General features: G+C 41.2%; 1 protein-coding gene across 1 annotated transcript in view; it reads right to left on the bottom strand.

Moving 5' to 3' along the window:
* The window catches only part of LOC126355613 (paired box protein Pax-6-like), a 271183-nt gene extending 258173 nt beyond the window's left edge, over positions 1–13010 (bottom strand). Inside the window, exon 1 of the mRNA XM_050005975.1 lies at positions 12673–13010. Within this exon, the coding sequence (XP_049861932.1) occupies positions 12673–12853 (181 nt within the window). The 5' untranslated portion in view covers positions 12854–13010. The remainder of the gene's footprint in view (positions 1–12672) is intronic.
* Between the last annotated feature and the right edge of the window lie 728 nt (positions 13011–13738).

Below are 13738 nucleotides of genomic sequence, written 5' to 3'. Positions count from 1 at the left end.
GGTTCGTGGTTTGCTGTCAGAGAGGTCACAGTTTTTAGTAACTGACGGAAAATCATTGAGTAAAGCAGAAGTGATTTCAGGCGTTCCCCGAGGTAGTGCTATAGGCCCTAGGTGATTTGCTGTTCCTCATCTATATGAACGATTCAGGAGACGATGTGAGCAGCCGTCTTAAGTTATTTGCAGATGTCACTGTCGTTTATCGACTAGTAAAGCCATCAGAAGATCAAAACAAATTGCAAAACGATTTAGATAAGATATCTGTATGGTACGAAAATTAACAATTGATCCTGAATAACGGAAAGTGTGAGGTCATCCACATTAGGGCTAAAAGAAATCCATTAAACTTAGTTTACACGATAAATCAGTCAAATCTAAGGACCGTAAATTCAACTAAACATGAAGGAATTACAATAACGACCAAATTAAAGTGGAAGGAACGTGTGTTGTGCGGAAGGCTAACCAAAAACTGCGTTTTAATAGCAGGACACTTAGAAAATCTAACAGATCTGCTAAAGAGACTGCCTACACTACGCTTGTCGGTCCGCTCTTGAAGTACTGCTGCACGGTGTGGGATCCTTAACAGACAGAATTGACGGAGTACGTCCAGACAGTTCAAAGAAGGGCAGCAGGTTTTGTATTATCCCGAAATAGGGGAGAGAGTGTCACTGAAATGGTACAGGATTTGGGGCGGATATCATTAAAACAAAGGTGTTTTTCGTTGCGGTGGAATCTTCTTACGAGATTCTAATCACCAACTTTATCGTCCGAATGAGAAAATATTTTGTTGACGCCGATCTACGTAGGGAGAAACGATCACCACAGTAAAAGAAGGGAAATCAGTGCTCGCGCCGAAAGATGTAGGTGCTCTTTTTTCCTCTCTCTGTACGAGATCGGAATAACAGAGAATTATTGTGAAGGTTGTTCGATGAACCCTCTGTCAGGCACTTAAATGTGATTTGCAGAGTATCCATGTAGATGCCGATGTAGATGTGTTCCACAATAGAGAAGATCAACAAGTGCTCATGGCTCTTCAGCTATGCACTTTAGAGCCTCTATTTACTAGACAGTTTTTCTTGTTTTGGTCCATACTATCAGTTATGGAAGCTGCGTACCTTACAGTCCTAGCAACAACTTTATTAGTACATGTATTCCACCGTCAGAGGTATCAGAACGATTTTCACTTGTAACTTTTGACGAGGTCTTTCCCGGACCTTGGCCCTTAACTCAAATTGATACATTTACTCTTCTCCATAACCCTGAAAGTTTGTAATATCATCATGGAAATATTGCAGAATTGGGGGGCATGAGAGGCATAATCTGTTTTACGTACTTCGATATGATATGAAGGCCAAGTATAAGATAATGCTTGCTGTGTGACACATTTTCCTATATAAGATGAAAAGCGGGGTGATGCTGTAGCTGATGATAGCTGAGTAGTGTGGAAATGTTAGGCTTCGCGGTCATCTTGCAAGGGGATTACGTCCAAATTTGACGTATACGGTTGGCTTTGCCGAAAATGAAAGTGACAGAAGTGAGAGCTTCAGATGGCCAACCCTTCAGAAAAAATGGCATTTTTGGCACGGTCGGGCAAGGCACGATCAATTTGTGTTATACCAGGCACCGGGCGGCGCACTGGGAGGAGTGCATGACTGCAAACCGAAGGTCGTGGTGTAGGATCCGTACGCGGAAACATTTTCTCTTATTTATTTTACATTTTCACGTTACTTACTCTGAAAATAAACCGAAATAAAGCTCATTATATTACATTTATTAATATTTTCATAAAAGGCATGAAAAGGAAAGGCAAAGGAAAGTTTATGATTACAAATACGTTAAGACTTTTTTGAAACATTGCTCTGGGAAATAACAGCGCATGTAAACGCTATTGAAATTTTTTTATAATAAAAATGTAGCTTATACTGCACACAATAATTTTATTTTTAAAGATGTGACGGTTTTCGATCAGTGTTTGACCATAGTGAGACCGTTACTCCAAGCTGGCTGCTAGAGATGGTGGACCGCGCAGAATATAAACTGCTCTAGAACGGCGTCCATAACAAAATTAATACAGGTTGAAAAGCTGTAATGCTTAAGACTCTGAAGAGAGAAGAATTTCGGAAACGTCCTCGAGTGTATTTGGATCTAGAATTGCAATAGCAAATAGTTCTTTCTCATTCTTGTAAACTGCTTATACAATCGAGTGTAGCATGTATATTTATTGCGCAATGAGAATAACGCCTTGAAGTGCACGGATGAGCCAGCGCAGTATCTACAATTGAGAGAGAATTCTGTCAAAGCAAGTTAAAATCATCTAATTGCATTTCCCTGAGTGTAACTTACCGCTTGAATTCAGATGATAGTAATATATGACGAATTCCACTACCAAGCTGTTCCCCCTCCTTTTTGTGATGTGACCAATTTCTGTTACAGTCAGATAAAGTAACTCTCTGGATGTCAGTGTCTCTTACTTCATCGTGATCATGAGAGAGTCATTATAGTGGCCTCTATGAATTATTAACTAATGGTGGTCGAAATAGAGAGGATACAATTTGTAGACTGGCAATGGCAAGGAAAGCGTTTCTGAAGAAGAGAAATTTGTTAACATCGAGTTTAGATTTAAGTGTCAGGAAGTCGTTTCTGAAAGTATTTGTATCGAGTGTAGCCATGTATGGAAGTGAAACGTGGACGAAAAGTAGTGTAGACAAGAAGAGAATAGAAGCTTTCGAAATGTGGTGCTACAGAAGAATGCTGACGATTAGATGGGTAGATCACATAACTAATGAGGAGGTATTGAACAGAACTGGAGAGAAGAGGAGTTTGTGGCACAACTTGACTAGAAGAAGTTATCGGTTGGTAGGGAATATTCTGAGGCATCAGGGGATCACCAATTTAGTATTGGAGAGCAGCGTGGAGGGTAAAAATCGTAGAGGGAGACCAAGAGATGACTACACTAAACAAATTCAAAAGGATGTAGGTTGCAGTAGGTACAGGGAGATGAAGAACCTTGCACAGGGTAGAGTAGCATGGAGAGCTGCATCAAACCAGTCTCTGGACTGAAGACCACAAAACAACATAAATTATTCACTGTAATAAATTCCGGACGGAAACAAATCGAATTTCTGTTCCGAAGGGCGCGCAGATGTCATTTTATATCAGACCAGAGACAACAAAAGACAGGTGCTGTACTTAATAACCGACAACAATATCACGCAGCTCCCGACCCGGTGCTAAACACACCCCGTGTACTCGTATGGAAGTCTTCTCTGCTCTTACACTCACTGTTTTTCCCATTCATCACAGCACTTCTAATGTTAACGTCATGTAATACATATGTTTTCTCCATCACCTTTGTTCCCATTCTACAGTTATAGTATCAATGATTCGTCATCAACGTAGTCGCACTGCCTTTCATTTGCATCGATCACCGTCTGTGCAACTGAATCAACATGAAATGTCGTGGAAGCGTTAATTCTTGTAGAACAAATACGGCGACATATGGTTTCCAAAAAGGATGACTCAAAATGAAAGTTGGATTGTACAGGCATGATAAAAAAATAATGCATATTGAGGAGGAAGAAACTCAGGACACACATCACGATGATGGGTTAAGTTTTGCTGCTGTGGGTCACCTTTCTAAAATGGAGAAACAAAAATATTTTTGACATGTTAATTAAAGTAAAATCACTGCTAAAATACTTATCAAGTGAAATAAAGGAGAAAAATCCAATTTTGCTCCAAACTGTGCCTTCTGTAGACACACCCTTTGAATTTCGAATGGCATTTGTAGTATTGCGGCAGCTCGTGTCTTGGAAGAAGTATGGGTTTGTGAAATACGCTGGTATTACGGAAGTGAAGACAAGTGCCAAGCCAGAAACTGCCAATAACGACGTAAATAACTTATTTTCTTGACAAATCTCTAAATTTTGAGAGAAGGAATTGGAAGCGTATATATGTGCAATAATCGTTGTCGTGGACATTATTTCCTCGCCATATCGACTCTTCCCCACAATATGTTTTCCACTGTAGATTCCTACCACTTCTTTCGTTTTTATGAACAAATATTGTACTTCACAGGTAAAGAAAATAAACTTTTGCTTAAATTAGCATGGTGAAACAATCACCGCCTAAGCTAAACGTTGCGATACTCATGGTTTGAAAACCAATATGGTCTACTGGAACCTCTGAGAATAGCAAAATGGAAGCAAGAATTGCATATAGGTAGTTTTATACTATTAATGTTTTTCTGAGAAAGTTACGATATGGTTGTATAGGAATATCAACGACAGATGCCGCACCATCAGTAAAAGGGAGAAGCGTGGATATATTCTCAGGAACCAGAAAGATTTTACATACGCATACTTGCGTAACATTCCACAATGTCAAACCAGTGACGTTACTAACTCCTGCCATTTTGCGACAAAAATTGTGGTGCATTCCGATGTTATTACTGCTCGGAGCAATGAAAAGAATTGGCTGTGTAACGAGAATTGTTGACTGTGACAGATGTCACCGGTAATTTATTTTCCGGCCGCTGGAAAACAAGGCGTAATTCGTCACGCAGCAGGCAACAGACAGCCGAATGCGCGTGCATGGGTGCGTGGGCACCTCTGCGTGCATTACGTGCCTCGATGCTGAGAACCTTGGGAGCCAGATTCGTTCCGCGCCATACTTACTCAGCGCTAGAGATGCGCCTCGCTTTTGCGCAGCGGCCGTGGCACTGGTGTTTGTGCTCGCACTTCTCGCTGCTCCAGAGGTTAAAGAGGTTATGGCCGCACACGGAAGGCAGGTATATGGGCGAAACATTGGGATAGGCGGTTTAAATCAGAGCGTAACAGTGCATTTCCGGTCATTAAGGAACAGTGGTGTGGCCGTCTTTGTGTGGTCAACACGGCAGATGTTCGTCGCAAGTCCATCTCACAGGTGGGGGCACTCCCAGCGGGCAAGTTTTACGATCGAAGCAGGCTCCGTGCTTTGAGCACCTCTTGAGGGAGTTCGTGAAAGCGGAATGGCTGAGAAAAATTACGGAGAAATTCGTTGAAAGACCCAAGGACGGTATTGGCTTTGCAACTCAACTGGCTAATGCTCGGAATATTTGATTTGTACTTAGATTTATATTTGGATTCGCATGTATGTTCCAGACTGATCCAATTATTCTTTTGTCATATTATGACACTTGACAGACATTTATGTGTTTGTCCTGGGATGAGGTTGGCTGCACTTGTTCCAAACTGGGAAATGTCAAGAGAACGCAACCTTGCATAACAAAGTACCTAGTGACGTACTGAAGTGCTTATTACATCGTTCTCATCGTCTACAGTTTTGCTTTATTTAAGATTATAGTGCAGATGCTATACAAATGAAACTTAGAAAAAAGTAAACAAGAAGATCACATAATTGTAGAATATGCTGCAAAATTTACAAATCAAGTTCATTAATTTCTGAACAATGCGTTTCTTCTTATTCCAACTTCGTGTATGCTGGCCATCCTATTCCCTTCAAAAGGCCTCGTCACAAGGCTGAAGTATTCGAGCTCCCTTTTTCTCTATGATTTTCTTGTTATTTTCGCATTTTTCATGCTGTTCTTCTGTTTGAAAGATGATGTTACTTAATTCAAAGGCTTTATCTTGCAAATAGCAAGTGCAGATGAACGAGTTCTTTTTTGGTTCCGGAAAACCCTTCGACACTCTACCACGTAGTTTCGTAATAAGCGCAATAGGATCATACAGCATCTATTCACAAAAATCCGAGTGGATCGATGAATACATAAAATGATCACATAGGACAAACAGAACCATCAAACTGTGCTAAGACTAAGTTATCAACAGCAAAATACCTAATGGAAATGCAGGAAGACTTGCAGAAAATACCTTCTAGTATAGCGAATGGCAGCGCTCTTTAAATACGGATAAATATAAGATAATGCTCATCACAAGAAAATGAACGCGATACTCTCAGACTACAAGGTTAATCTTCGTAAATCCGTAGGTGAAATTTAGGACAGTGGGACGTCAGCTGGTATAAAACTATATTAAAAATTCAGAAATTCCTCCAGGTGTATTTAAGGTGTCGATTTTATTTTGGTAACTAGTTTCAACGTTGTAACAACGTCATCTTCAGCCCCATACACTTGTTGGCGTCAACTGCGTGCGGCTTCGACACCTTAAATACAGCTAGAGGAATTTTTGGATTTTGAATATAAATACAAGGTTAATAGTGAACGTCTGAGGCCCATCATATCATTTAAATAATTAAGGATAATTCCATACAGTAATGGTGAACTATGGAGTACACGTGAATCGGTAGTAGGAGAGATGAGTGAAGACTCAGGTTTGTTGGAACAGCTTTGAGAGAGTGTGGTGAGCCTGTAATGGAAATCGCATACACGATGCTAGCTTGGCGAATTTTAGAGTACCTCTGCAGAGTTTTGAGTTCCTCTCAGGTTGATACAACAGCATACATCGAAGGAATTCAGAAACCACTGCTCACACTGCAAGGGGTCATTACACCCCTTACAAAACGGGCGACAGAGATTCTCGCCGAACCTAAATTGTTATCTTTGGAAGAACAAGTACAGTGTTCTCGCAAAATCAAATTTACGAAGAAAGAGGGCGACAGTTGCGTTGCCACTATCGTATATCGCGTCGGAATGGTGAGAATAAGATTTACAGTGTTTGTGAATAATGGCTTTGACAGCCTTTCAGCAACATAGCGTCTCTCGGTATGAACTTCTAAATTGGTGGTGAAAATTTTTGACCTCAGGTTTTGCTGGCAGTATTTCAGTTTCTTCTTAAAATTGATATCCAGAGGGCGAATGTCGTGACATGTTCCAGCACCAAGAAAATTTTTAACAGCACAACAGGTAGAAGCGTTGTAGATTTTGAGCATGTACCCTGCACATGGAACTGTTAGGTAATAAGAGAATACTTGAGCTGCAAAAAATGGAGTGTTAGAAAAAGAGGCTGTCTTTTCGAGATCAAATGATCAGCAATGTTAAAGTATAATCTCTGGAAACCAGCACATGACAGAGAGGTTGTACTATAATGATACTGACATTATCGTACCAAACTGTTTCCGTAGCGCCTTAAAATGGCATAAATTCTGTTCTATTTGCTTTTTTTCTTTTGGAAAAGGTGCACTCGTAACTTACTTACGTAGTGTTACTTGTGCGTGATATTTTGGTGTCAGTTGCAACTGTTTCCTAGAAATTCTTTGTTTTTTATTATTTATTTACGCAGAGTTCTAGATGTCAGATGACGTTTTGAAACAAACATGATAGGTCTACATCTTAATGAAACACCATCAGTTTGTACATGTGACTTTATGAATATCCTATGGCGAGTTACCATGTTTTGGAGTCTGAACAATCAGAAGATGCCCTAAGTAGTCGGAGAGTCATAAATGTTTCATTAGTTCTCATGTTACATGTAGATTGACACGGGAAAGTAACGTTTAGTTTTAGAGGATTTTTTAAATACGATTTGAAGCTTTAGGTAACTTATTAATTTGATACTTCTTATTTCTGTAGTATTTCTATTATTTATTTCTTTTCTACATCTTTTCAATTGAGTAAATGCTTTAGAGTACCAAGAAAATTGCGAACTAAATATTCAAACTGTTGCAACATGTATGTATCAGATTAATATACAGCCTTCTATAAATAACCATAAGGCAGGTTTGTAGCATAAAAGTGTCAGTAGCGTTTAAAATGACTGTCTTCCACTCACGGGTATTGTCAACCGTCCATGATATTTCCATTTAGCAATAATCCCATGAAAATATCTCTAAAAATCTCATAAAACATTTACACTGCTCGAAAACTGAAAGTTACTGCGGTTTCATCATTGATTACATTAGTTCATTTAGACACTATATTTTATATAAAGGATCTGATAGTAAATCTGGAGCCACGAGAACTTGCTAAAATTCTTCAGTTGTTCAATACGATCAGTATCAATGGAGATAACGTTCTTGAAATGGGTCTGGGAAGTACTGAATAGAGAATTTTTGTAGAGCTTTTTCCCAGTTCCGCAAAGGGAATTCAACGTGCAATTCTTTTCTGTTTCTTTGGTTGTATGTTTTTCTAGACTGTAACCAAGAGTGCTTTATTGAAAATACATAGGATATGGTACTTTGAACAACATTTCCTAAATTTTGATGATGCACATTATTTTCTCATAAATGTCTGCCTTTCCATTTTTGAGTTTATTGCTTTATCTAACGGCTGTTATTGTATGAACTCTTTAGAACTACAGAATTAATGAATGGACGAAACTGAAAGTCATGTGCACAGTTACTCCCTAGTCCAATTTATCGGTGGAGTTTATAAGAACATAATATTAATCACAAACAGCAACAGTTCTTCGTGTTGTTCAACGTCAAGAACGCGTATTTGTTGTAATTACTCCTAAATTCTAATTTCGGGCTTGAGAAAAAACTTGCGGTACATTTTTATTAGATTTTTGTGCAATTTTAAAATTAGTACAGCCAGAATATGTGATGGTTTGAAACACACATAATATGTCGCTCACTTGATTAAGAACTACGAGATAATTCATATACATGTATTATCGATTACACAGAGTTTATAAGTGGCAGCTGGTTGAAGAGAGAAGATTTCTAACTAGTTGATCCCTTGCTACCTGAGATCTGCAAATAATCGGAGTTCTTGCAGTTTCACATCAAAAGTGATTAGAAATCAATTCTGTAAATTACCGTACAGTCCTGGTAAAAATTATGCGTGCGTATAATTTACTAATGCTGTTGTACTTTTCTCAGTCATTATGGAAACCCAAAAACACATTAATGAAATACTGTGTGTGTGTTCGACAGAGGGAGAGATTAGTTTAGTTTTTATTCATTGTATGACTGCAGAAATTCATGACGGGATTGTAACCTTTATTCGCAGTTTTACGGACGGCACTTACCTTAAGCCATTTATCAAGGATGAAAAAAGGTATGAGATTTTGGAATACAGGCTATCACAAAGGCAATGTAATCAATGTTATTTTATGATTCAGTACAATCACAGTTTAAAAGAAATGTAGTTTGTTTGTGCCATTACTTGCAAAGGTGAAGCCGTTGAAAACTCCGTATATCTGAGAACATCGTCTACATGTGACAGGCAACTTAATGTTATCTGGATGTGAGAAACCTAAGTATCAATCAGTGTTAGGTCTACGTCAGTGAAATAGAGCTACACCTCAGACAACTAGGTAATTCCCATGTCTCTGATATTGTTGTTGAGTAAAGTGCATAGGAGATCGAAGACTGATTCAATTTTTCACAAATTTGCGGAAAAGTGTGTTAGAAATAGCGTAGGACATTTACGTCTGAATGTATGTTATTATAAATCTGTGAAAAAATACTGTGTTCCCATTTGTGATGTTTGCAACTCCTTTATTTCTGTATCTTCTCGGTTCACAGAAGTAATTTATGAGAATGAAGAAGAATTTATGAGAAAATTACAAAACAGAAATTCCCAAATTACAAAATTACAAAACAGAAATTCCCAAATTGGCAGTTCATTACTTTGCTGGGGCGATGTAAATCTTATAGAGGGGTCTAACCTGGTGACGACCTCTGTGTAGAAAAAAATAAAATGAGATAATATTTCTCGTAGACGAATAAGTCGAAGGTAAACTTCTAGGCGTACAGAAACTGTTATTGTTATTTCTCGCTGTTTCGTAAAAGATGCTTACCATGTGTGAAATGTGATAGGTAACGGAGTTTTGTGAAAAAAAATGCTGAACTTATGACTACGTGTATGCTGCACACAACAGGCTCTTATCTAGCAGTAATAGTAAGGACCTAGCGTAGGACGAACTTCACAGTTGATAGCTTTCCGCCCAGCGATTAACAGTCTACGAACGAGCATGTATACTACCACAATTATTTCACACACTAATATATGTATTTCTGAGCAGGAAAGGGGATGTACCGACGAGATTAATCAAAACTAGCGGAGAGCGTGCGATGACATTTTTGCGGGCATGGTGGACTCTTAAAGGATTTCGCGAGACATGTGACACTTCTTAAGGTATGCTCCACATGTCATCAGCTGTAATTTTCATACAGACTAAATTACGTGGCAATCCTAGACGTTGGTGTCGCAGTACATATTAATGAGAAAGGTGTGGATTTAAATTGGGAATAATAAAAGTGAATATATGTATAGAAAGAATAGAATACAAACCTCCTAAAGGAGGTGGCTTATACATAATCAATGACAAAGAGGCAACTGGTCCTTGGGGTCATGTTGTCAGGACTGACAACTGGAAAATCACTTCCAGGATCTGTATTGTTGTCTCTGGAGGGATAGTGTATAGCGCAAAATGGACAAGACTAGTTAGATTTATCGTAACGACATTCACGACAGAGATCAGTACAAGATTCTTATCGGAGCAACAGCTCCTCTCCAGACACTGAAGGCAGTAAACATTCGTCTGGGAATTGGAGTGAAATTAAGTCAGGGGCGAAAAAACACACATAGCGCCAGGGTGAGACAGTGCTGGGTCAGAATTAAGAAATGCGTAGTGCAGGCCTAAACGAAATATAATAATAATCGTGATAGCCAAGATAATCAACCACAAATATGATTACGAAGTTATCAGCAACTTCCAACGAGAAATAATAGATCTAGTACTTGCTGTAGACACCGTAAACGTGTACAAAGACACACCGACAGGACACATATTGTTATTGAAAGATTCTGATTACTTTTTATCAACAGCTTACAACAAGAAGAAGCGATGTAGTCAGTGTATTAGATACTACAAAGTAATCACGCGCATAGAACACTTACTGGTACTGAAACTGATCTGTGACAATAACAAGAACAGTAGTCGACCACACTATTTATTTCATCATTGTCAATTTTACGGGTGAAATGTTCATTATTTTCTTCATCTACACCCCTTACCGTGTTATGAATATAGATAAATTTGACAGAGTGATAGTACAAGTCAAGCGTAATATTTAATGACAATGAGATGTAGTATTGACTATCACCAGGTGGAAAATAACAGTCACTATACCGGCCAGACACGTTACGTGACTAGTGTACGCCAATTCTACTTCTTCGGCTCTTCATGGAGCATGCCCCGAGCTTCCTTGATCACATCACATTCGCATCATAAGACCTCACTTACCTAATATCGTAGCCGTGCCATCCACTAAACAGAAAGATTCGCAAAGTCTCGCTCTATTTCTGATGTCCGCTGTCCTGCACTCTGAGGACAGTTCAGTGCTCTGCCACTTTTAAAAAGAAGTTGAAGAACACCCACATCCTTTATCGTCCTCGCAACATTTGCGAAAAACTTAGCGTGAATGTTAAGTTTCCCTTCAGTAAAAAAGTAAAGCAAATGCTGCTATCTTCTCCTTCATCCTCATTTAATTTCCCCATTAGTCACACCACATTCTCTTCCCCCAGCTATACAATGTTCTTAATTTTTCAGTTTTTTTACTACATTCTTCTTTCTCCCCATGTTCTACCCATTCTTGCATGCCCTCAAGCCCACTGCTGCTAGCGCTTCTATGTAATCTTAGTCTTTAGTTTGTCATTGTTGTAGTTCTCAAGATCGAATATAGGCCTAACTTGTCTTTTGTTTCGGCACTGCTTCTTTCATTGAAATTTCCAATTTTGAATTCTATAATGATGTAACTTACAACCTTTTCCGTAATGAATGCAATGTGAAATATATGAACTCTCTGATTACAGGTAAAAGACAAGATGATGACTATAAACTTGCCAGATGAAAAAAAAATTTCCGTTAGTGTTAATAACGGAAGTATAGTCAGACAAGAAGTTTCGCACCGATTTCTAGCTCCCACTGGCGGTCTTTTATGTAGCTCAAAAATTATGGATTCTCAGCTTTGAGAAATGGAGTTGGATTTACCCATGGCTATCCGCATTGAGTGACATGTCTTAGTTTTCGCAATTGCGAGCTAATCCAGAACTTGGCTTCAAGCAAAGCGGTGGTGGACACGTTTTTGATTCTTCTCTATTTATGAACCATGGTTGTCTGAACCATGTTAGGCCTAGTCTTTGCAGCTCTCGATCTGTCACCCTAAGGCCAACTCTACCTCACCAATTGATGGCTACGTGTACGCTGCCCCACAACTGGCACATAACTCCTGCTTTTTTCTTTTTTTTCTCGTTGTAGTGATACTGACAAGGTCTGAGGATGAACTTCGCGGTTGACGGGATCATTTAAAGTTTTTATATTTCTTACGACACTATTATATGAGCATTTTTTTTCAGTGTCGTAATAGGTTTCTTGCTGCCAGTATTGTCGTCAGTTCACAGCATATGGCGCAAGCGGGATCTGTTGCCTTGTCAACAATACTCGAACGCAATGTGACTTTATAGTCTGACGTGATTACTGGCCGGTCGCAAACTGTTACGGCGTTGTGCAGAGCTGACGTGATTTGCCAAAAAATATACAAAGTGAACGAAGAAATGTCAATAACTTATGTACGAGATAGAGTGTAATTTTTTTTCGAAAAAGGAGCGCTGTAGTGAATCAGCCTTCAGTGACAGTTTTATATCGTCGACGAGCGAGCAGTGTTGTCAGCAGTAAGGTGGCACGTAGAAGCACTTGTTTGGGGCCGAAGGGTACTTTCCGCTGAGGGTCGGTGTTACTACAGCTAAACACAGTGCGACGGGCGACTGACCTGCGGGCGAGCAAGGCAGGCTGGGCAACATGGCGACAGCGGCGGAGCTGGTGAGCGGCGGTGGCACCCCTGGCAGGTCCATCTTGCCCCAGGAGGGTGCGGCGCGGCTCGGCAGGCAGCACAGGCTACTCAGGTCGCTGCAGTTGGCCGGCGGCGCGAGCGCGTTCGTCGTGATCAGCATGTTCACTGGCTAGGCGCCCGCGTACGCAGTGTGCTCACTCCGCCCCGGGCCGCCTCCATCCACCGCGCGGTACTGCAGAGAGTGTCTGTGTCGTGTCCGTGGGTGCGCGGCGCGAGCACGGCGGCTGGGAGGTGGCGCTGAGTCACGGGCCTCGAGGAAGCGGCGACTGCGCGGTCGTGAGTGAGCACGGCGCGCTTCGCTTGCCGCTGGCGCGCGGGCGGCGAGGGGCGCCAAAGACCAGTGGCGCGCAGCTAGCGCCGCCCTGGAGGGGCGGAGGGGGAGCGGAGGGGCGGGGCAGCGCGCCGCGGTGGGGGGAGCGCGCCCTGCCACCGCCCGCTGCGGGAAATCAATTACCGCCGCGATGATTTCCGCGCCGATGACTGCGAGGGGCGGGCCACTGCCGGGCCGCCGCTGCCGCGCTACCGCACGGCTGCGTTCCGTCTTTCGCACGGGACAAACCTCGGCCGAGTGTCCTCGACTGGAAAGGACGGCAGAAACGAGCTTCGGACCGGATTTCACCTCACGGCACTCTATGGCCCCATAATAATGACATCCACCAGCGCTTGTGAACGTGGGGGATAGATGAAGAGTCAGCAGGTGTATTGTGGATTTACTTGCATTGCTCTTTCTCAACATGAATCTCGGTAGCCTGTTCTCGATGGTAAAGGACGGCAGAAGCGAGCTTAGGACCAGATCTTACCTCAAGGCACCGTGCACGAGCCCTTGCTAGCAAAATCGCGCATCGTGTGTGGTCTTAGGACGTGCGAGCGAGATAATGAGTCAGTAAGCGTACTGTGGATTTCCTTGAAAGCGCCAGCTCAGTGGGGAGAGGTAGGCAGAGGTGGTCATAGGCGGATGGCCACTTCAGGGCAATGTTTCTCATGC

This window comes from Schistocerca gregaria, chromosome 3, assembly GCF_023897955.1.
Source record: "Schistocerca gregaria isolate iqSchGreg1 chromosome 3, iqSchGreg1.2, whole genome shotgun sequence".
Taxonomy (NCBI): Eukaryota; Metazoa; Arthropoda; class Insecta; order Orthoptera; family Acrididae; genus Schistocerca; species Schistocerca gregaria.
Note: the sequence above shows the minus strand (reverse complement) of the source record. Positions and strands in the feature narration are given on the sequence as shown.